Source organism: Dromiciops gliroides, chromosome 1, assembly GCF_019393635.1.
Source record: "Dromiciops gliroides isolate mDroGli1 chromosome 1, mDroGli1.pri, whole genome shotgun sequence".
Taxonomy (NCBI): domain Eukaryota; kingdom Metazoa; phylum Chordata; class Mammalia; order Microbiotheria; family Microbiotheriidae; genus Dromiciops; species Dromiciops gliroides.
In genome coordinates this window covers 493,172,758-493,198,324 of record NC_057861.1, presented here as the reverse complement: position 1 = coordinate 493,198,324, position 25,567 = coordinate 493,172,758, and the positions used below count along the sequence as shown (strand labels likewise).

The following is a 25,567-nucleotide window of genomic DNA, read 5'->3' as shown; positions in this document are numbered from 1 at the left end:
CTAAAATCTCATTATTCAGACTTTAGCTCATTTTTGTGATATATGAACATTTCATTGGATATTTGGATAGATTGCTGTTGGCATGAATGTAAAAGTTTCAGCAATACAATAAAGGTCTATATGTTTTCAGAAACAAAACATTTTTCTCAATTTTCTTTCCCTATGCTTTGGAGATATATTATGCTATCTGGGTGAAATAAAAAGACAGTAGTATCTACTAAATAATGTAAACAAATGCAACACCTCAAAATAGCACATTTACTTTCTATGAAGTTATTCAAAAGAGTGGTAAGAGGATAACTAATAATTTTTTTCAGTTAATCTATTGATTACAGAAAAAAACAACAGCAACTGTGGGTTGGTGTAGTGATGGAAATAGCACTGAACAAAAAGATGGGATACCTAGTTTCCATTGCCAGGATAGCCATGGGATGATAAGCAAGTCACTCTACCCTTTTGCCTCTAATTTATAAATGGAATTCTTAACATTCACCCTATCTATCTATTTTCCTCTGAAGGAAATAATATAAATAATAATGCTAAAAATAATCTGCCCCCTTAAAGATTTTTTTTAATCTTGCTTAAACTAATTGTTTAGTAAACTCTTCTTTTACAGATGGTGTGAAAAGGGAATCTTTCAGCTTTCCCCACATATTAATGACCACAAGTTCAAAACAGAATCTGAATGATGTTTTACATAATAAATTACTATTTTTATATAACATTTATGTAGCACTTTAAGGTTTGCAAGGTACTTTACAAGTATCACTTGTTCATCCTCATAGCAATTCTGGGAAGTAGATCATACTATTACCATCATTTTACAAGAGAGGATACTGATACAGACAGAAGTTTAATAAGTTGCTATTGGTAAACCAGGTAGTAAAAATTTGAGGCCAGATTGCAACTCCAGTCTTCCTCACCCCAGATCTTGTGCTCTATCCATGTAATGCTGCTGCTGATGACATTAATGATGATAATGATGATGAGAATGTTAGCTGATAGCAATCATAAAATGATTGTTTATTTGCTAACAAATATCATAGACATAGTAACCTTTTAATATAGGTAATAATATACCATTGCTCTCTCCAAAATTTCTGATGATTTCCCAGCTTCCAAATAAAATGCCCTTTTCTTTGTTCTCATGCTTCTTGACTTCTCGGTAGACATTTGACATTGCTGCCTTCTTCTCCTTAATCTTCTCCTTCTACCTAGCTTGTTAGGCCACCACTCTTTGCTGGTTTTCCTCCTACCTATCTGACCACTCTTCAGTGACCTTTGCAGGAATCTAATACAGGTCATGCCCAATAACTAGATGAGTCCCACAGGGCTCTGTTCTGAGCTGCCATCTGTTCTCCCTCTATGTTACTTCACTTGGTGATCCTGTGGATTTAATTATTATTACTATGTTGATAGATCTCAAATCTACCTAACCAGAACTAGCCTCCCTTCTGACCTACAGTCTTGCATTTCCTGCTTTTCAGAAATCAGATAACTGGACGTCCAATAGAAATATTAAATGTGGACCTTCAGTATATCCACAATGAATTCATTATCTTTTGCCCAAATATTCTCCCCTTCCAAACTTCCCCATTTCTGTTAAAGGCATCACTATCCTTCCATTCCCTAAGACTCCATTCCTGACTCCTCATTTACTCATCCTTTCCCACATCCAATCTTTTCCCATGACCTGTCAATTTCACCTTTGAAAAATGTCTCAAAATCTTCCCTTCTCTCCTCTGATACTGCTACCACCCCAGTCCAGGCCCTTATCTCCTCATGCTTTGGCTATTGCAATAGGCTGCTGGTGGGTCTGCCTGCCTCATGTCTCTCCCCACTCAAACCCAACCTCTATTAAGCTACCAAAATGCTTTTCCTAAAATACAGGTCTGAACATTTCACCCCCATATTCAATAAACTCACTTCAGATTTCTGACTTTTCTGACTTCCTTCAAGACCCAACCACAATTCCACCTTCCACAGAAAGCCATTCCCAATACTGTACCTCTTACTTCTTCCCTCTGTTAATTATTAACTATTTATTCTCTATAAAGCTTTTTTTATACGTGTTTTCTTGTTGTCTCTCTCATTAGATTGTGAGCTCCTTGAAGGCATGGTCTGTGTTTTGCCTCTCTTTGTACTACCAGTGATTAATACATAATGTGGTACACTCTGTCATACAATCCTTTCAGTCCTGTCCAGATCTGAGCTCCCATCTTCCTGACTTCAGGCTGGGTGATATATCTTCTGTTTCACCTTGCTATCTGGCACACAGTCAGTGTTTAATAAATGCTTGATGACTGACTGCCATTTGGCCTATAATATTTCATAGTAGAAAACAGTGGAAACCCAAATTATGATGTATATAGAAGAATGATAACCTACATGAATATAGTTCCATACATAAAGAAAAGAGACCATTTTGGTTATAATCTGGTTTTCTAAAAATATATGTTATTATCCCTGTCAAAAACACATAAAGAAGAAAATAACATGATTTCTAAATTTACAAAGGATATTCAAAATATCTATTTTAATTTTGAAATCTGGACTAGAAGGTTGGGAAATATGAGGGAAAGGTAACCACTGGCTATAGTCTAAATCATACTTTTAAATATTTAAGACGTATAAAACATATACTAGTTACAATAATTTTTGAGGTGGAACTATTTCTAAGCTTATTATTATATAAATCAAGAGTATTTGGAGATATTTATCACTGTTCTGGCTACAGGGTAAAGTTATTTTTTTTTGATCACAGCAATTTTCAAAGACTATCTACCCTGTAATAGAGGGGTTGTAGGATCTGTGGCAATTGAGGGAATACTAACATTGATGAAATCACAGATCCCTGACAAATTGAAGTATAATTAATTCTATTTTTTCCAGAGCACAAATATACTTATTTTTATAACTTAACAGTTTCTCATTTTATTTATATGCAAATTAGTATTTTAACAGTCTTTTCTTTATGGAAAGTTGCATGAAATATAAAACAACAACAATAATATCTAAAAGAAAAAGTGTTTCTCTGAAAATCATATACATGCTTTAGTTTGAAAATCAATGGATAAAAAGAATAAAGTCATATGTGATTTTTTTAAAACAAAAAACACTAAAAATAAACCTAGCATGATATATAGAAAGTGATCAGCTCTCTGCCAATAAAGCCAAATAAAATCTTTCCACATGATGAGAACAGTTCATGAGCTTTCTCAGAGGATGATATATTCATGAATGTTTTATTCTTATATTTGCTTCTGGGTTTGTGAATAAATATTTAGATACTGTATTAATAGCTAATAAATAAATGTACATATATTCAACTTGAATATCCAAAGTCAGATTATACATAGATACACTGATTTGAAATTCATGTTGACATAAGTGCTTTATTTCATTACTGCTACTCATGATTACTCTTACCCATACAAAGAACTGCATCCCTAAAACAGCTAGAAGGGAAGAACTTCTGAAGTAAAGTATTTAACTGTGTCCCACTCCAGTGAAAGGATCAGCCAAAAAAATATAAAAAAAAATAGTTTAAAGAGCACATATTTAAGGTTAGAATATCCCTTAGAGGGCATTTAGTCAACTTCTTCATTTTACAGATTAAGTTAACTGAACCAAAGTATAAAAATGTAAAGGATATAAAAATTTGAAATTATGATTTTAACATCACAGAAATTTAATCATTTTTTACAGCTACATGTTGACAGCACATACACTCCTTTGCAGTATAGAAACAACTGACGTTAGTACTGAGTTAGAAGAATTGAATAGATGGCAGACATTGCTGATAACAATTACTCATGAGTCATATATTAATACAATTAAATAATTTAAGTGGCATATAAGTGAAAGAATTAGTTACTAATGTTAATTAATTCATGCATTCTTTTCATATCAGAAATAAAAAAGTTGATTCACCCAATAAATCAATCAATTACCATTTTTAAAGAGCTACTATTTGCCAGGCACATTAACACACTAAAGGGTTCATTCTATGCTGGTTGTCATCTTCATCATCATCATTGGCATTGCAGTCATCATCATCATCTTCATCTTCATCATTTACTATGTGCCAGACACTGTTAAATGCTTTACAATTATTATCCCCTAAGAGTTATATTATTCATTACATCATTGCTATTTGAAAGGCATTGGAGAATAATGGTTAGAGAAGTAGCCGCAAAACTAAGAACATCTGGATTTGTGTCCTTCTGACACATTTAGTGTATCATCCTGAGTAGGTCATTTAATCTCTCAGTGATCTGGGAAACTCTCCAAGATGGCAAGATGTAGGGGAGAAGGCCACTTGAATGGTGGAGAGTTACAAGTGAGGTTTTCATAGCAATGAAATAACAAATTCATTCCCTATTTCCTTTACTGCCATTCTCTGAAATTATAACAACCACATTTAACACCAAATTCATCCTTTTCAACTCTCATTTATTTTCCCTTATATTTTTCTGGCAAAAAAATTGGCAAGAAATGTATTTCTAGGGCTTTTAATAATCATAATAAACCCTCTAGATATTTAATCATCCAGGTTTGTACTCCTAAATATTTCTTGGTACAGAAACTTGGCCTTCATATTTAAATATCCTGAGTTTAAAATAATTGATTGTAAAATTTGGAACCCTGAGTGCCTTGTAGTGGGTTTTTATAACATTTTCAGTTTTAATAGTTCAACTCTACTTTTTTTAATTATTCAATTTTTAAAATGATGCTGTTATACTGAACTATGATATTATACTTCTTTTAAATACTTTTTAAGAAATGTTTCTATCTTTCACTAACCATTTTCAAGACTTCTTTATATTTAATGAGGCTCAAGTTTTGGTTGGTTTTACCAAAGTGAACAAAAGCTGATATTGTCTCCAATACAAAATATGGAAGAGAATGAAATCTTTATGTTATAAGCAAAAGGTCTTTCAATTTCTGGAAAAAAATTCTACATATATTTTGGAAGGTATAGTTTTTGTTATTGTTGTTTTGTCATTTCGGTTGTGTCCAACTTTTTGTATCCCCATTTTGTGGTTTTCTTAGCAAAGAGACTGAAGTAATTTGCCATTTCATTCTCAAGTTCATTTTACAGATGAAGAACTGAGGTAAACTGGGTTAAGTGACTTGCCCAGGGCCACACAGCTAGTAAGTAAGTATCTAAGGCTGGATTTGAACTCATGAAGATGAGTCTCCCAGTGTTCTATCAAAATGTAATCAAGAGAAAGTCATGCCAAACTCCTCTTGCTCCTCCTCCTCTTCCTCCTCCTCCTCCTCTTCTTCATCATCATTTTCCTTCTCTTCCTCCTTCTTCTATTCATGGACCTACTCTTGGTTCTTTGAGGTTTGGCATTTTAACAATATTTTTAAAAATATTGTGTTAATAACAACATTGTGTGATGATCACCTTTGAAATATTTGGCTCTTCTCAGCAGTGCAATGATACAAGACAATTCCAACGAACTCATGATGGAAAATGTTCTCCACATTCACCAAAAAGAACTGTGGATTCTGAATTCAGATTGAACCATACTGTTTCTACTTTTTGATTGCTTTTTTTGAGTTTTTTCCCTTGTGTTCTGATTCTTCTTTCACAATATGACTAATACAAAAATATGTTGAATGTCATTGTACATATATAACCTATATCAGATTCCTTGCTGTCTTGTGGAGGGGGGGAAGAAGGGAGGGAGGGAGAAAAATTTGGAACTAAATTTTTTTATGTTTATTCTTTTTGGTGTGTGTGGGAGCAATTAGGGTTAAGTGACTTGCCCAAGGTCACACAGCTAGTAAATGTCAAGTGTCTGAGAATGGATTTGAACTCATGTCCTCCTGAATCCAGGGCCAGTGCTTTATCCACTGCATCACCTCGCTGACCCCTGGAACTAAAAATATTATGAAAACAAATGTTGAAAACCATCTTCACATGTAACTAGAAAATAATAAAATAACTTTATGATTAAAAAAATAAAATACATATTTTGTTAATGACAAAAAAATGGCATGTTTGGGGGCAGCTAGGTGGTACAGTGGATAAAGCACCAGCCCTGGATTCGGGAGTTCCTGAGTTCAAATATGGTCTCAGACACTTGATACTTCCTAGCTGTGTGACCTTGGGAAAGTCACTTAACCCCCATTGCCCCACAAAAAAAAAACATATTTAACAAGTTTTTAGATGACAGAAATGGAAAAATAACTACAATAATGAATAATGGAGTCAGAATCAGACTCCTAAAGTTCTCAATAAGGTAGAACAAAAAAGAAACTCTAATCAGATACACTAACTATATCATACCCTTGGGTTTAAAATATAGATTTTATAAGGAAGAGACATGTGAGGCATGGATAGTTTATAAGAAAAAAAATCAAGAATTTTAGTGGCCCTCAATTTTATTTTGAGTAAAGAGTACATCATGGGGGCAGCTAGGTAGCACAGTGGATAAAGCACCAGCCCTGGATTCAGGAGGACCTCAGTTCAAATCCAGCCTCAGACACTTGACACTTACTAGCTGTGTGATCCTGGGCAAGTCACTTAATGCCAATTGCCTCACCAAAAAAAACAAAGAGTGCATCATGGAAGCCAAAAACCTCACTAAGCCTAATGTTAGCTGCATTGAGAGAAACAATGTACAAATGAGGAAGGTATATGTGAACCCTAATTCATCTGGAAGGTACGTTCTAAAAGTGTCCTAGTCTATTTCAATTATTTAGAAATTCACAAATGGGTCATATAGGCCCAGTAATGAAAACAAAAGGCTTATTATATTACATTTTAGTTCATACAAGGGAAATCTTAAAACCTTACACTAGACACAGAGGTATAGAAAGATGGAACTGGAGTAAAGGGAAGCAAGTAAATATAAAAATGTCCAGACCTCAGTCATAATTGTCTAGGTCATAGCACGAAACTAAATTACTGAGAGCTCTGAAAACCTGATGATTTGTTTTACTCAAGTTACTTGTTTCATACTTTTAAAATACTTTTTTCTCAAGATGTATTTTGCATACATAGGAAAATAAATACTTTCTATTCATGAGAAAGAATAGTGAATGCATAGAGCCATGAAGTCAGGAAGACTTGGGTTCTAGTCAGGCCTTTGACACATAATAGCTATGTGAACATGAGCAAATCGCAACCTCTCAGTGTTTCTCATAGCTCTTTAAGACTGGCAATTAGAGATAAATTATGAATTTGCATTGGTCGAGACAGTTTCCAACCCCAGGAAATCACTACAACAATGAGATCAGATTTGAATCATATTCTGTAAATGAGACCTCCATTCTTACCACTGAAATACTTCTATTACATAGAGCATTTGTGAACTCTTGTTGGGTATTATACTGTTTTCTCATTCTTTTAGGAAACATTTCTTCCAGGTACTCACAATTTCAAGTTATTTAATGTGGTTATGGCACTATAATCAGATTAAGTTAGCAGTTATTTCTCTAGATCTTTAGATCCTGGCTATATTATTTTTATAGAACATGGAAATTTGAAATGGTTATTTGAGAAGAAATACACTTGTTATAAAGATTAATAGAACTCAGTTCTCATCCTGGATTGATTATTTATTGCTCAAGAGAAGATTAGTTTAGGTCAGGTTTTTTTGTTTTGTTTTGTTTTGTTTTGTTTTTGTTTTGTTTTTTGGTTTTTTTGGTGAGGCAATTGGGGTTAAGTGACTTGCCCAGGGTCACATAGCTACTAAATGTTAAGTGTCTGAGGTGGGATTTGAACTCAGGTACTCCTGAATCCAGGGCCCGTGCTCTATCCACTGTGCCACCTAGCTGCCCCTAGGTCAGTTTTTTAAAACCCTCTTTTTTTTCTTTTTCTCATCAGATATAACTACAGAGATATTCTAGCTAATATTAGGCAAGATTTGCTCCTTCTCTATCATCCCCTCATTTATATCTTATCTGTTCAAACATAATTGATATAATTATTCTGTGTGATTAAATACACTGTAACAATGAAGTAAGATTATTATGGTTTCCATCCATAATTTGCTGATAGATGCAAATTCCTTTTCAATTCTATATAGAAATATCCACTCTCTCATTGCCATGTCAGCAAGGAAAATAATCTTCTGAAATGAAAAAAAAACACAACTCTAATTATATTTCCATCCCCATCTGAATAAAGCTTCATATTTGGCATGTATAAACACACGCAATTCAATATAGGGGGAAGCAAAGAAAGGGTACAAGCATTTATTTTGTGCCTAGTATGTGCCAGGCACTGTTCTAAAAGAACTATCTCATTTGATTTCTACCAATAACCCTGGGAGTTAGGTATTGTTAGCCTCATTTTACTGAAGCAGGCAGAGGTTAAGTGACTTCCCCAGGGTCACAAACCTAGTTAGTGTCTTTGATCAGATTTATACTCAGATCTTCCTGACTTCAAACTCGATGCTATTTCTACTGTGCCACCAGCTGCCTCAATATATAACAGCTAAATCAACATAGGACACTAGCAAATTTGAAAGGTAAATCCAGTGTTTTATTAACTTCCCTTTCCTTTATAGAAAAGAGCATTTCCACCCTACATCACTGAAATCACAAACTTGAACCATATTCAGATGAGACCTGTATTCTCAAAATGTTATTACTTCTAAAGCACTAATACACGAGCTATTGGGAAAATCTTGGGGCAACTGTACAGTTAGCTCTGTATTTTATTGCATTTTTTTAGCTTCTCAGGGTTTTAGGTTGACTATATAATGTGACTGTCACTATTATCAGAAAGTAAATTGACAGGTATTTCCTCAGATCTCAGGTCTTGCCACATTATTTTTAGAGGACATTTAGGTTTCAGTGGTCATTTCAGTTCCATCCACACACTTTACTTTTTATCCAGTGGATTTGGCCCCTCAGCCACTCACACTTAATTTTGCTTCAGCTTATCCATACTTGCCAACTAGCACAAAGAGATTCTTTGCTGTTTTTTCCATTGATAGATATACTCATATGTGGTAGTCATAGACTCTAATATCTGCTTCACTTGTCTGATGATAAAGAAGAAATAATGCCTTTACCAAATTTGCTCAAGTACTATAGCATTCTAGCATAAGACAAGCCTTGGTAATGGAAAAGAATGGAATGATGGTATGAGCCATTTTTTTCAAAATGCCTCAGTGGTGGTAGTTCTAAAGGTATATACTGACTTCTCTTATGGTTTCACTGACTTCTTTGTTTCTATGTTGGAGGGCCCAGATTCAATTATAAAATATGTCATTCTCTGCTTTTAAATATTTTGCATGTTTGACATATTAAGTCTGTCAGAATATTAAAATAATTTGATTTCCCCTTTAAATTAAGGGAACACTGTTAACAAAGGAAGCACTAGCTTAGCTATTACATAGTCATAGCAGCTTTGTATCCATCTACAACCATATGCCACTAACAGAAACAGAGGACTGAAAGGAAGATTAGTTTATCATCTTTGCTTCAGGCAACTGCATACCTCCCATATGTATCTCTGACAGATGAGAGTAACTTGATTTTAAAAGGCACATCGTTTCTCAGCAACTCATTTTTAACACTTGGTGTATGTATAACCTTCTTTAAATCTCAATATATTACTCTCCAGCTGAAGTCTATTGTCATTGACTCTGTCCTCAGGGTTGCATGAATGACATCTGATCATCATTTTGATGAATAATAAATTCACCCCTCTGCCTCTTCAGTGTAGTTTAGGTAATATCCAACTTAAAATCAAACAAATATAAAAATTGTTTTCTCAGTCTCCAATAATTTATTTATTTTAGTCAAGCACCTTAATTATTTTCATATTTTCTTCCTCTATATTTTCCATACTTCCCTGGCATGTGAAGCCCTGAGCAAAATACATATTAATAAGCGTTTAATCTTTGCTCGGCATCATGACAAGGTTTCTATCTTAACTACATCTATTTCTGATAAACCTATCATTTCTTGTTTTTCAAACAAAAATACACCATTTCCGTTGTAAGTTGTTAATATAACTATCAAACCATATCTAGCTCAACAAACCAGCATGCAAACTAGAAGTACATTCTATATTTTATATAATCAAAATAATTACTTTAATCATTTGAAAGCCAGACATTTCTAGAAAGGCACATCATTTAAGTACATTTTTCTCAGTTTCATCCATAATGATTTTAATTTTTAGAGGAGAAAACTGTTGAAAATCAGCTTATGAATGAGTATTTGTGTTTATTTTATTTACCACTAACCAAGATATTTATACAATCACATATAATATTACCTGAAATTGAAAATTATGAGCATTAAGAATTATAAAAGCAAAATTGAAATACAAATTCATAATTTATTTGATAATATTGTCATTAGCTTCCAAACTCAATTCTAATAGTAACAGTTGGAAAATGATATTTGTTTCTGCAAAATTTCAGAAGGATTCATATGTGGAAAAATAAAGTTTAATAATTCAAGTTTGTTGGTATGAATCATAACTATAAGCATTAGAATTGATGGTTAATCAATCTTTTTTCTCAATATCTGACCAGAGTCAGAATTGCAGCACATTACCTATTATAGTTCAGTTACTGAGTATTTCTTTAATTAATTAATTAATATAGTAAATGAATATTTCAATTCACTTTAATCTATAATCTTAGGTGAATATAATCCTATCATTATGTCATTCAAGCCTATCCCTAAAGCAGTTATCTCTCTCTCTCTCTCTCTCTCTCTCTCTCTCTCTCTGTCTCTTTAATTACCCTAAATAATTTTCTCTCCTGAAGTATTTATTACACTAAAGGTAAATCTCAAGGATAGAAGCCTAATTTTATATAAAATATTAACAATATATGACCACAAAGAAAAACAAAACAAAACAAAACAAAAAACAAAATCTACTTGTCAATACTTACTATCACCTCTGCAAAGCAAGGGCCCCAATTTATAAGCTGCTTCAGAGTTTGGTCGGTCTGTATCTGTAATTACTATCTGAGTTACTGGCAGATGTTCTTTATAGGAAAGGAATCCAGTATCATTAGCCCTGAAAAATGGAAAATACAGCAAACCATCCTTAAATCATCCTGATTAACATTCTTGTCATAGAAACAAAAAATATATTTTCCATGTAACTCCTAAAAATCAAGATGTGAACTTGTTTACATATACCAGAAAAGGATAAACCATTGCTCATCTGAAGGCTTGTAAACATAATCACATTTTTTAATTAGAGTATTTAAGAGCACAAAGCTCATTTTTCATCTAAATTACAACATATTAGTAAGTAGGCAGGCCTAGAAGTGTGGTCATCTATTCAAGTGTGAGATTACATTTTTGACCTAATTAATTAGCTAAGTGCTTTCTAGATTTAGTCACTGTACAGTTATTATTTGATATTTATGTATGCATAAATTATTGCCTTACTAAAAAAAATTACCTTACTGGCTTAAACTTAAGCAATTTTAATTCTAACTATATGACAAATTTATTTTAAGATTTTTTCAGTATTTTGCATCTCGTTGATTTTTTAAAAAGTATGAAGCTGATTCTAGTTTCTATTCTAGTAGTAGCTAGATAAATGACCTTGGAAACCATTCTGTATCTCAGTTTCTAGGCAAAAAAGTGAGACACTTGGATTTGTAAGAAAATAATGGGCTTTGACAATGCCCAAAGGCCCCATATTGATTGGATTGATTGGACTGAGACTGACTGACTTCACTGATTCTGAAGAGGGTGTGTTCTAAGAGATTGTGGATTCTGATCTCAACACAGAACCGTCTTCAAGTCCAGTGAACCAATGGATTTGGGTGATGCTAGCCAATTAGCTTGAAAGAGTGTGTATGGACCACCTCTCCTCGGGACTCAGACAAAGCAGGGACTAGCAGTTCATCTTGGGAAAAGGCTCTTAGTGGCAGAGGACTCTTGGAAGAAGCAGGCCAGGCCAGACTCTTATCTCTCCTCTAGGATAGATACATTTCTTAACTTTCTGAAATCCACGTGTTCTCTCTTTACTGATATTTGGTATGCTTTAAAAATGCTTAATGCCCCCAAACTGGTCCTAAAGCTTCTAATTTATAAGTAAACCCTAGCTAGCTTTCCCTACACAGGGGACAGGAATAAAGCAACCACACAGATTTTAAACGTCACAGATTACATGAGCTCCAAGTTCCTTTTCAGTACTAAAATTCCAGTGGGGACCAATTTTTAATTGGTGAGTGTTAGATAAGCGGCTCGTTGCAATATTGGGGCAAGGAAGGAGACCGGCAGCCTCCCTCGAAACAGAACAGGATTTATTTTAACAGGAACGAACTTAAAAAGAAAAAAAAAAACACAAACAGGATCAGTAGGATCAAAGGAAAGGAAATAAAATGGGGAAAGGGAAATTATACAACCTGAAAAATACCACCACCCAGGAATCAGCTGAGAATACACAGCAGAGCTCCTGTCCCCTTCCAGCTTCCAGTTAGAATGGCAAATTCTTCCCATTCCCAGAAACCCCACATGGCCCCCAACCAATTATCTGGCCGCTCTGACAGTCACATGACTGACATCACTAGGCTTCCAATCATTATAATTTTGCCAGACCCATGTAGGTGTCGGTGAGCTGCCAGCGCCATGGCAATGGCTACAACCAGTAGGTGGAGCACTGTGCAGTTTGCAGAGCCCCAGGCCAGTGCTCGCTGAGGCATAAAAATCTCAAATAACAATTAATTCTTTACATAAGTAAACAATGAGAAATAAAATATAACTTAATAAAATTCTGAAATTCTCTTACACAATCAATTATGACTTGATCGTAGAAATTTGATGATTAAGAGAAATAAAGTCAATATGAATTGGGTAGAAAAGGCACCTGTAACAATTGTAAAAAGTCATTTGTAAGTCTAAGTAACAATTTTCTTTGCCAATTTTAGTTCTGTGTGGACACATTTTAGATAATTTGCTTCATCATCATGGTCCTAGCAGAAAAATAACTGGATGAGGCTTCAAGATACTTGCATTCTAATCATGGTTCAGTTATTAACTACTTGTATGACCTAAGGTGAGTCATTTGATAGAATTTCAGATAGAATCTCCGATTTGGAAAGGACTTCAGAATACATCTAGTCAAACTCATGGCTCTATAGGAACATTCTTTACAATATGCCTATATTCTCTGGACCTTTTTCTTGCTCTACAAAAAGAGAAAAAATGCAAAATAAAAGAAAAGAGTTCTTTTTTTCTTTCTTTCTTTTTTTTTTTTTTTGCGGGGCAATGGGGGTTAAGTGACTTCCCCAGGGTCACACAGCCAGTAAGTGTCAAATGTCTGAGGCCGGATTTGAACTCAGGAACTCCTGAATCCAGAGCCAGTGCTTTATCCACTGCGCCACCTAGCTGCCCCCAAGAGAAGAGTTCTAAAGTCCCTTCCATCTCCAAATTTCTATTCTTGTTCATTCACTTCTCTTTCTTCATGATGCTGCTTTGGGGTATTCTTGGCAATAATACTGGAGTCATTTGCCATTCCCTTCTCCAGCTTATTTTACAGATTAGGAACTGATGCAAACAGGGTTAAGTGATTAGCCTAGAGTCACACGGCGAATAAGTATCTGAGGCTGGATTTGAACTCTGAATATGAGTCATCCTGACTGTAGGGCCAGTGTTCTATTTACTGTGCCACCTAACTGCCCATGAATGTAATCTAAATCAGCAGGAATTCCATCTGGTAATAGCCTTTGTCACTAATACAACTGTCAATAGAATAGAGACAGTACATTCAAAATTTTGCCAGTCACTTATCTCTGCAGATTTATAGCAGTGAATATAAATGCATAAATATTTGATTATTTCAGTTTTATGATGTATCTAGAGCCAGAGAGTCCCTGAGAAAAAGACAAAAACAATTTTAGATTTCCAAATGAAGGTTTTTGGTCAATATAATCAAAAAGCCCCACCTTCCACTCCTCTGATGACCTTATGTTAGTGTGAAAGTGACCTGCGGTTGAGAAGGCTATGCTAATAATTCATGATTATATAGTGATTTCATGTTTACATAGCACTTTTCTTGTAAATCCATGACTTTAGGAGGTATATAAGGATTTTTATTCCCACTCCAAAGAAACAAAGATAAGATAGGTGAGGAAACAGAGTTCTCAGCAAAGCTATGGCCAGCTATTTGGACATAGAAGTATTTTTGTAGAATTTTGGCTAAAACGAACTGTATCATATAGAGCTTGTATGTATGACACAGGAATTAGATCCATATCTGCTTACTTCAAGTTCAGGGCTCTTTCTATCACATCATGTCAGCAAAAGAGTACATTGTTTGAGGAGTTTAAAGTCAAGTTCAAAGAGTTTTGAATATGGCTATGGTGATATGACTTATCTATGTTGTCCTAGGACCACACTGGTCAATTTTGAAAAACAAAAAACAAAACCAAAAAAACCCTCAAGATCAAAGGTAGCCAATAGATAGCAAGTTATTATTTTTTTTAGTCACAGTAACTTCTATCAATTAAGGCATTTCATTTCAAAGGACATCTGTAGAAGGAGTACTTAAATTGATAAAATCACTGATCTTTGAAGTACTTACATATAAAATTAAAATAAACTTTTCAAAATAGTTTAGGTTTTTATTCTATCAAATTTATATAGTAAGATATAGAATGTGTAACTATGGGTGACACATGTATAGATATATATGCACATGTAAATGTGTTGCCACATGTACACGTTATGTGCATTTGTATGTGAGTATACACATATATACTTGTGTATATATTATATAGTTATATATTTATATGTATCTATCTATCTACATATGAATATATATGCCTATTTGCATATAGATACATATACATATATCCCTATGTGTATATGTATAAAGGCATATTGACATATACACAAGTATGGAATTTTGTTGTTTTTGTTGAGTCATTTCAGTCATGTTCTACTCTTCATGACCACATTTCAGTTTTCTTGGCAAAAATATAGAAGGGGTTTGCCATTTACTTCTGCAATTCATTTTACAGATGAAGAAATAAGGCAAATAGGGTTAAGTAACTTGCTCAGAGTCACTTAAGTGTCTGAGATGCCATTTGAACTCAGGTCCTTCTGACTCAAGGGCCAGCACTCTATTCACTGTACGACCTAGCTGCCCACATACAAGCATATATATATATATATATAGACATACATATTCACACAATCCATGTTACCTATAGTCATATTGCTGTATGTTACTATGTAAACATATGTGTATCTGTATGTGTGAGTAGATACACATGTCTATATTCACATGCATATATGTTTGTATCACCTGTGGTCACATATACTATATGTTATTATAAGTACATATGCATATCTATATGCATATGTACACACAAAATATGTGTTTATACATATGTATATATACACATAAATTGGTATATATGTTTATGCATCTGACTATATATCAGGAAGTGTTTTTGAAAAATAAGTAGCATTCCATTTAGAGTATTATGTGATTCAAAAATCCTGTCAAGTAAACACATTCCTTTATCCAATTAAGTCTGGATTATTGATGCTATTGGGGCAAAACACAAGACAGATTATCCAAACACTGTGTGTTCTAAAAGTCTTAGTGCTATTAAAGTTTAAGATGATATTAATACTTTTGGGATATGGTGTACATTAATGATTGGTTTTAAAATATATTGCATAACTTTAAGACATTTCACTTATCTAAGTAACAGTACTTAGATACTTAGTGATATTAACTTATAATATTCCCTGAGCAAACAGCTAATAGAAAAAAGTGATACGTAAATGTGTTGCATGAAATACTGTATTTTTTTAAAAGAGAGAGAATGCAGTAGTAATGATAATAATAAAAATGAATATAATTAAGTATATGTTAAAATTCTGAAAACTTTAGAGAACCAAAAAGGAGACTTTTTTTCCAGCTTTAGGTGACTGAAACACACGCCTATTTAAATTGGTATGTACAAATATAATATACACAAACATACATAGTCATATCTAAACATAGATATATATTCTGGAGCCACCTTTTCAAAAAACTCAGGGCTTTACAACAAAGACAATAAATCTATAATTGAATTTGAATCCTTGTAAATGTATACAGGTTACTAAGAATTGGTATGTATAATCAATACTATGAAGTGATTTTGTTTCTATATATTCATTACTATAAAGGTACAAGAACAGGTTCTGTCCTAGACACAGAAAGGGATATATCTGAGCATTTCCAAGAATGGAAGGAAGAATAAATAGTCTGCCTGATCAACATTATTTATGAACATCTTAGTAATATGGGAAGTTGCTCACTTTTCTAACTGTAGCTCCAGTATTGGAAACTTCCTAATTGATCTACCTGAGTCTACCTTTCCTCCTAACTGCTCCCCTAATTTTACATTTAGTTGTCTCCAATAATGATTAATAAAGGCAACAATCTGTGAACAGCTAGGATGTTTGTATTATCAAGTCTGTAAGAGTTGGTTTAAGTCTTTTTTTTTTTACCCAAATGATAGGGTAATTATTTTTATTTATTTCCAATAAACATGATGTAATGTTTCTATTAGTTGTCACATTTATGGTAACTTTCTTTTTTTTTTTTTGAGACAATTGGGGTTAAGTGACTTGCCCGTGGTCACACAGCTAGTAAGTGTTAAGTGTCTGAGGCCGGATTTGAAATCAGATTCTCCTGACTCCAGGGCCGGTGCTCTATCCACTGTGTCACCTAGCTGCCCCTATGGTAACTTTTTTTTTTTTTTAATGTATGATGTATTTTATTTTTTCCATTACATGTAAAGATAGTTCTCAACTTTTGTTTATACATGCTTTACAATTTCAGATTTTTCTCCCTCCCACCCCTCCCTCCCCCCTCCCCTAGACAGCAGGTAATCTGATATAGGTTATATATATATATATATATATATACATACATATATATACATATACATATATATATATACACACACACACACATATATATACACATAATAACATTAATCCTATTTCTGCATTAATCCTGTTACAAGAGAAAGAATCAGAGCAGTGATGCAAAACCTCAAAATAGAAAGAAAAAAAAAACCAACAGCACCCAAAACAAAAGAAATAATATGGTTCAATCAGCATCTATACTCCATAGTTCTTTCTTTCTTTTTTTTTCTTGGATTTGGAGATCCTCTTCTATCATGAGTTCCCTGGAACTCTTCTGTTCCATTGCATTGGTGAGAAGAATATAGTCCATCACAGTAGGTCAACACTCAATGTTGATGATACTGTGTACAATGTTCTTCTGGTTCTGCTCATCTCACTCATCATCAGCTCACGTAAGACCCTCCAGGTTTCTCTGAACTCTTCCTGCTCATCATTTCTTACAGCACAATAGTATTCCATTGTATTCATATACCACAACTTGTCCAGCCATTCCCCAATTGATGGGCACCCCCTCAATTTCCAATTCCTTGCTACCACGTAAAGAGCAGCTATAAATATTTTTGTACATGTGGGTCCCTTTCCCCCTTCCATGATTTCTTTGGGCAAAAGACCTAAAAGTGGGATTGCTGGGTCAAAGGGTATGCACAGCTTTATCGCCCTTTGGGCATAATTCCAAATTGGTCTCCAGAATGGTTGGATCAGCTCACAGCTCCACCAACAATGCATTAGTGTTCCAATTTTCCCACAGCCTCTCCAACATTTATTATCTTCCTTTTTTGTCATTTTAGCCAATCTGATAGGTGTCAGGTGGTACCTCAGAGTTGTTTTAATTTGCATCTCTCTAATCATTAGAGATTTAGAGCATTTTTTCATATGGGAATAGATAGCTTTGGTTTCTTCATCAGAAAACTGCCTGTTCATATCCTTTGACCATTTCTCAATTGGGGAATGACTTGGATTCTTATAAATTTGATTTAATTCCCTATATATTTTAGAGATGAGGCCTTTATCAGAAGCACTGGCCTCAAAAATTGTTTCCCAGCTTTCTGCCTCCCTTCCAATTTTGGATGCATTGCTTCTGTTTGTACAAAAATTTTTTAATTTAATATAATCAAAATCATCCACTTTGCATTTTATAATATACTCTATCTCATGTTTGGTCAAAAACTGTTCTCCTTTCCAAAGATCTGAAAGGTAGACTATTCCTTTCTCTCCTAATTTTCCTATGGTATCACCTGTTATGCTTAAATCATGTATCCATTTTGACCTTATTTTAGTATAAGGTGTAAGATGTTGGTCTAAGCCTAATTTCTGCCATACTATCTTCCAGTTTTCCCAGCAGTTTTTGTCAAATACTGAGTTCCTATCCCAGAAGCTGGAGTCTTTGGGTTTATCAAACACTACATTACTAGTGTCATTTACTACTGCATTTCCTGAGCCTAGCCTATTCCATTGATCTACCACTCTATTTTTTAGCCAGTACCAGATAGTTTTGATGACTGCCACTTTATAGTAAAGCTCCAGGTTTGGTACCGCTAACCCACCTTCCTGTGAATTTTTTTTCATTATTTTCCTGGATATTCTTGATTTTTTGTTTTTCCAGATGAATTTTGTTATTATTTTTTCTAGCTGTATAAAATAATTTTTAGGTAGTCTGATTGGTATGGCACTGAATAAGTAAATTAATTTAGACAGTATTGTCATTTTTACTAGATTAGCTCTGCCTATCCATGAGCAATTGATATCTTTCCAATTATTTAGATCTGATTTGATTTGTGTGAAGAGTGTTTGGTAGTTGTGTTCATAGAGTTCCTGGGTTTGTCTTGGCAAGTAGACTCCCTGTATTTTATGTTATCTACCGTTACTTTCAATGGAATTTCTCTTTCTATCTCTTGCTGCTGGACTTTGTTGGTCATGTATAGAAATGCTGATGATTTATGTGGATTTATTTTATATCCTGCTACTTTGCTAAAGTTGTTAATTGTTTCAAGTAATTTTTGACTTGAATCTCAAGGATTCCTTAAGTATACCATCATATCATCTGCAAAGAGTGATAGTTTTGTTTCCTCCTTGCCTATTCTAATTCCTTTAATTCCCTTCTCTTCTCTGATTGCTAAAGCTAACATTTCTAGAACAATATTAAATAATAGGGGTGATAATGGACATCCCTGTTTCACCCCTGATCTTATTGGGAAGGCCTCTAATTTATCTCCATTGCATATAATACTTGCTGATGGCTTTAGGTAGATACTGTTTATTATTCTAAGGAAAGCTCCCCCTATTCCTAAACTCTCTAGTGTTTTTATTAGGAATGGGTGCTGTACTTTGTCAAAAGCTTTCTCTGCATCTATTGAGATAATCATATGATTTTGGTTGGTTTTCTTATTGATGTGGTTGATTATGTTAATAGTTTTCCTAATGTTGAACCAGCCCTGCATTCCTGGTATAAATCCCACCTGGTCATAGTGTATTATCCTGGTGATCACTTGCTGTAAGCTCCTTGCTAATATCTTATTTAAGATTTTAGCATCAATATTCATTAGGGAGATTGGTCTATAATTTTCTTTCTCTGTTTTTGCTTTGCCTGGTTTTGGTATCACCACCATATTTGTGTCATAAAACGAATTTGGTAGAACTCCTTCTTCACCTATTTTTCCAAATAATTTGTATAATATTGGAATTAATTGTTCTTTAAATGTTTGGTAAAATTCACCCGTAAACCCATCTGGCCCTGGGGATTTTTTCTTAGGGAGTTCATTAATAGCTTGTTCAATTTCTTTTTCTAATATGGGTTTATTTAAGGATTTTATTTCCTCTTCAGTTAACCTGGGCAGTTTGTATCTTTGTAAATATTCATCCATTTCATTTAGATTGTCAAATTTATTGGCATACAGTTGGGCAAAATATTTCCTAATTATTGCTTTAATTTCCACTTCATTGGTGGTAACATCACCCTTTTCATTTTTGATACTGGTAATTTGGTTTTCTTCTTTCTTTTTTTTAATCAAATTAACCAATATTTTATCTATTTTATTGGTTTTTTCATAAAACCAGCTCTTAGTTTTATTGATTAATTCTATAGTTTTTTTGCTTTCAATCTTATTAATTTCTCCTTTAATTTTCAGGATCTCTAATTTAGTGTCTAATTGGGGATTACTAATTTTTTTTTCTAGCTTTTTAAGTTGCATGCCCAATTCATTAATCTCCTCTTTCTCTTTTTTATTCATGTAAGCATTTAGAGCTATAAATTTTCCCCTAAGCACTGCTTTGGCTGCATCCCATAGATTTTGGTATGTTGTCTCATTATTGTCATTCTCTTGGATAAAGTTATTGATTGTTTCTATGATTTCTTGTTTGGCCCATTCATTCTTTAGAATGAAATTATTTAGTTTCCAATTGATTTTCATTCTACTTTTCCCTGGCTCTTTCTTACATGTAATTTTTATTGCATCATGATCTGAGAAGGATGCATTTACTATTTCTGCCCTTCTACATTTGAATATGATGTTTTTGTGCCCTAATACATGGTCAATTTTTGAAAATGTGCCATGTACTGCTGAGAAAAAGGTATATTCCTTTCTATCCCCATTCAATTTTCTCCAGACATCTATCATGTCTAACTTTTCTAGTAATCTATTCACCTCTTTCACTTCTTTCTTATTTATTTTTTGGCTAGATTTATCTAATTCTGAGAGGGGGAGATTCAGATCCCCCACTAGTATAGTATTACTATCTAATTCCTCTTGTAACTCATTTAACTTCTCCTCTAAGAACTTGGATGCTATACCACTTGGCGCATACATATTTAATATTGATATTACTTCATTATCTATAGTACCTTTAAGTAAGATATAATTTCCTTCCTTATCTCTTTTAATGAGATCTATTTTTGCCTGCACTTTGTCTGAGATAAGGATTGCTACCCCTGCCTTTTTTACTTTAGCTGAGGCATAATATATTCTGCTCCAGCCTTTTACCTTTACTCTGTGTGTATCTCTCTGCTTCAAATGTGTTTCTTGTAAACAGCATATTGTAGGCTTCTGGTTTTTAATCCACTCTGCAATTCACTTCCGTTTTATAGCAGAGTTCATCCCATCCACATTCACAGTTATTATTACTGACTGTCTATTCCCCTCCATTCTATTTACCCCCTTTGTACTTTTCCCCCCTTCTTTCACCCTATTCCTCCTCACCGACGTTTTACTTCTTACCCCTGCCTCCCCCGATCTGCCCTCCCTTTTTATCACCCCCCTCTCTTTTCTTTACCCTTTTCTCCCTTGCTTTTATCCTCCCTTCTATCAGTCCCCCCCTTTCCCTTCCCCTTTTGTTTCCCTAAAGAATGAGTTAAGTTTCTTTATCCCAATGAACGTATATGTTATTCCCTCTTTGAATCAAATCTAATGAGAATAGGGTTGAAACAATGTTCCCCCCCTCCTTTCTTTCCCTCTATTGTAATAGGTTTTTTTTTCACCTCTTCATATGATATAATTCATCCCATTCCACCTCCCCTTTCCTCTCCTCCCCATAGACTCCCTTTTTAACCCCTTAAAACATTTTTTTTGTATCATAACATCAAAGACAATTTATATTTATACCCTCTATATAAAGTCCTTCTCTCTACCCAAATACATTTACAGTTCTTAAGAGTTATAAGTATTATCTTCCTGTGTAGAGATATAAACAGTTTAACCTAATAGGGTAACTTTTTTTCCCCTCTGTTTACCTTTTTAAACTTCTCTTGAGTCTTGTATGTTGAGATCAAATTTTCTATTCAGTTCTGGTCTATTCACCAGGAAAGATTGAAAGTCCCCAATGTCATTAAATGTCCATCTTTTCCCCTGAAAGAAAATGCACATTTTTGCTGGGTAATAGATTCTCGGCTGCAATCCAAGCTCCTTTGCCTCCCGGAATATCATATTCCAAGCCTTGCGGTCCTTTAATGTTGAAGCTGCCAGGTCCTGAGCAATCCTGACTGTGGCTCCATGATATTTAAATTGCTTCTTTCTGGCTGCTTGGAGTATTTTCTCCTTTACCTGATAATTCTGGAATTTGGCTACAATATTCCTTGGAGTTTTCCTTTTGGGGTCTCTTTCAGGAGGTGATCGGTGGATTCTTTCAATGATGATTTTATCCTCTGATTCTATGATATCAGGGCACTTCTCCTTAATAATTTCCTGGAATATGGTGTCTAGATTCTTTTTCTGGTCATGGCTTTCAGGCAGTCCAATGATTCTCAAATTGTCTCTCCTCGATCTGTTTTCCAGATCAGTTGTCTTTCCAATGAGGTATTTCACATTTTCTTCTATTTTTTCATTTTTTTTATTCTGCTTGACTGATTCATGGTGTCTCGTGGATTCCTTATCTTCCAACTGTCCCACTTTAATTTTTAAGGCATTGTTTTCTTCAGTGAGATTATGCACCTTTTTTTCCATTTGGCCAAGTGAATTTTTTAAGGTATTGTTTTCTTCAGTGAGATTATGCAGCTTTTTTTCCATTTGGCCAAATGAATTTTTTAAGGCTTTGTTTTCTTCAGCTTCCTTTTCTAAGCTGCTGATTCTTTTTTCATAGTTTTTTTGTTTTGCTTTCATTTCTCTCCCCATTTTTTCTTCTACCTCTTGCAATTGATTTTTAAAATCCTTTTTGAGCTCTTCCAGGAACGCTTTTTGTTCTTGCGACCAATTCACTTTCCCTTGTGAGGCTTCAGATGTAGCCAATTTGAGGCTATTGTCCTCATCTGAGTTTGTGTTGGCTTCTTCCCTATTGATACAGAAGCTCTCAATGGAGAGGGCTCTTTTTTGCTTCTTACTCATTATTGCAGCCTATTTATTTATTCTTTAAGTTGAGGTCTGCTCTGGGGGCACCAGGGTCCCTGTTTTGGGCTTCTTGTGCAGGTGTATAGGTGCTGTGTGACTGGGCTTTTACTCTGAGGCCTTTATGGTGTGTGGAGATCCCCTGCCCTGCACTTCCTGTCTGATTGTGCTTGGCCAGCCAGGCGCCAGACCCCGGCGTCTGATCCCGCCGTTCGTGGCCCTCTCGGCCGGTGCAGGTAGGTTTTTCCACTGTCCTTCTTGGCCACCAGATTTTTGAACCAGGTTCTGGGAGCCTCAGTTGTTCGGCTGTGGCTTGCAGCTCCTGCTGACTTGCCCCGACCCCCTCGGCGCTGAGTTGCTGCCCTGCGCTGGGCCTCCCTTTTGCCCGAGTCAGACCGACCTTTTCCTGAAGTCTTCTAAATTATCTCTGGTTGGAGGACTGTGTCTCTCTGTCTTTTTGCAGGTTCTGTAGTTTCAGAATCCGTCCAGAGGCTTGATTTAATGTTCGTTTTGAGGGAACAGAAGGAGAGCTCAGGCAGCTTGCTGCTTCCTCTCCGCCATCTTGGCTCCCTATGGTAACTTTCTTAAATCTGATATGAAAATGTTGTATGAACTCAGGATGATGGAGATGAAGGGATGAAATGTTATGTCATATCTAACTTTTTAAAAATGCTCTCTAATGAAAGGAATGTCGTTATCATGGCATTTGTAGCAATGGTAAAATATAGAACTCTTCTGAAGTCACTCTCAGGCCAAGGCAGTGATTTTGAATGCTTCAGCAGACTATGAGGAATAATCTGAGAAGATATTTTTTAAGAAAACCCTCAAATTTCCCTTGGTAGTTTTAAGGAGCCTTCAGCCATGTAAATCACCACTCCAAAGATCTTCTGCATTAAGGGAGGTAGAGCCAAGATGTCAGATTAGAGGCAGTAACCAGTTGAACTTTTCCAACATTCCCCTCCAAATAACTTTAAAATAATAACTCAAATCAAATTATAGAGAGGCAGAGCCAAAAAAATGTCAAAATGAGACATTTTTCCCAGCACAATACAACTTATGAAGTTAGCATAAAAGGTCTGGGACACCACAGGTGGTGATAATAGCAACAGCAGAGGTGAGCCCTGGGGCTGGCTGTTACAGATGCTATAATAGGGTCAAACAACTGGTGAAAAAGAGAGTACAGGGGACCCTTTCTAACAGTGCCAGCAGCTGGTACTAATTGACAACTCTATTGCCCACACATAATTCTGAGTCACAAAACTTGTGGTCAATCAGAAGGAAGTGGGGGCCACTAGACCATGAGAGCAGTGACCATACCTCTTTTGGATTATACCACCTTGGAAGTACCAAAAACTTGCAGAATCCCAAAACTAGTTATGAAAACAGCAGCACGATGAAACCTTAATCCTGCAGACAATAGCTCCACACCCCGACATGAAGAAAACCTAACTTTGACATAAAGTTCAAAAGCAAGCAATAGGAAAGAAAATGAGCAAACAACAACAACCACAAAAAGAACTTGACCATAAAAGGCTGTTATGAGGGCAGGGAAGACCAACACATAAATTCAGAAGAAGTCAATAATATGAAAACAAGTATAACCAAAGCCTCAAAGAAAAATACTAATTTGACCAAGCCAAACAAGTATTCCTGGAAGAGTTAAATAGAGAGTACTGATTAACTCTGTGTGCAAACTGAAGTATACTTTTGTTTTATTTTTCTTGCCTTTTTTGTGATATGGTAAATATGGAAATACTTTGCATGTTCTCACATATATACTTGATAATCATATTTCTTGCCTTCTCAATAGGTAGAGAAAAGAATATTTATGGTTTATTTTTGTTTGCGCATTAGAAAAGGTACATGTTCTGTTGAGGATGCTGAAATATATAACCAAGGAACCCTGAGGGAAAATAGGATTTAAAAAACAGAAAGAAGGTATTCTAAAACAGAAAGTGAAAATGATGTCTTTGCATGGTAAAAGCACTAGATAACAAGTATATGGCCAGAGTACTTTACTGACAACTCTTCTAAAATCAGGAAAATAAAGGAAGGCCTCACTGAAGCCCCTCTTGACAAATTTGTTAGAGTATATGGACAAAAGTAGCCATGGACAGGTTACAATATCATCCCTGGAGGAAATTCCTGAATTGATGAGATCACAGATCCATTTATGTAGTTGAATATATCTTTGTATTATGATACAAAGCTAGGTAGCACAATGGATAACACTGAGCCTGAAGTTAGGAAGTCTTGAGTTCAAATTCAGTTTTAGACACAGACTAGCTATATGATTATCCTAGTCAAGTCACTTGACCTCTATGTGTCTTAATGTTCTCAAATGTAAAATGGGATAATAATAGCACCTACCTGTCAGGGTTATTGATTATCAAAATTAAATGAAATGATATTTTTAAAGCACTCAGCACAGTGGCAGGCACATAGTAGACACTTAGTAAAATATTTATGCCCCTTTCATATACTGTAAGAATATCCGATTTGTTCTAAGCCAAACCACATAAAGAATATAATTTAAAATTTTTAACATTTTGGGGTTTTCCCCATATAATCCATTTTCCATGATTGGCTTATTGATACCCTTTTGAGGTACATGTGACAAGTGGAGACTTTCTGTTCTAAAAATTATTACTTCCCTTTTCAGAAATGCATCTTTATATTAAAGATAGGCTATATTAAAGGAATTTTCCTTTATTTCCCTTAAGCCAAATGTTAGCTGCAAAATACCTTCAATTGATACTGAATAAATCTCAGTTTGGCATTGAATTTTGTTGAAGGTTAAGATTACTAAGTAGAAACTCCTAATAAAAATTGTCATATCATTTGTACTTGAGCCCAAAGTGTGAAAATAC

At 34.7% G+C, this 25,567-nt stretch overlaps 1 protein-coding gene across 1 annotated transcript in view; it reads right to left on the bottom strand.

Moving 5' to 3' along the window:
• Positions 1 to 25,567, bottom strand: part of LOC122735681 (contactin-associated protein-like 4) — a 583,309-nt gene that overhangs the window by 55,668 nt on the left and 502,074 nt on the right. The window contains 1 exon segment of the mRNA XM_043977415.1: positions 10,884 to 11,011. Within this exon segment, the coding sequence (XP_043833350.1) occupies positions 10,884 to 11,011 (128 nt within the window).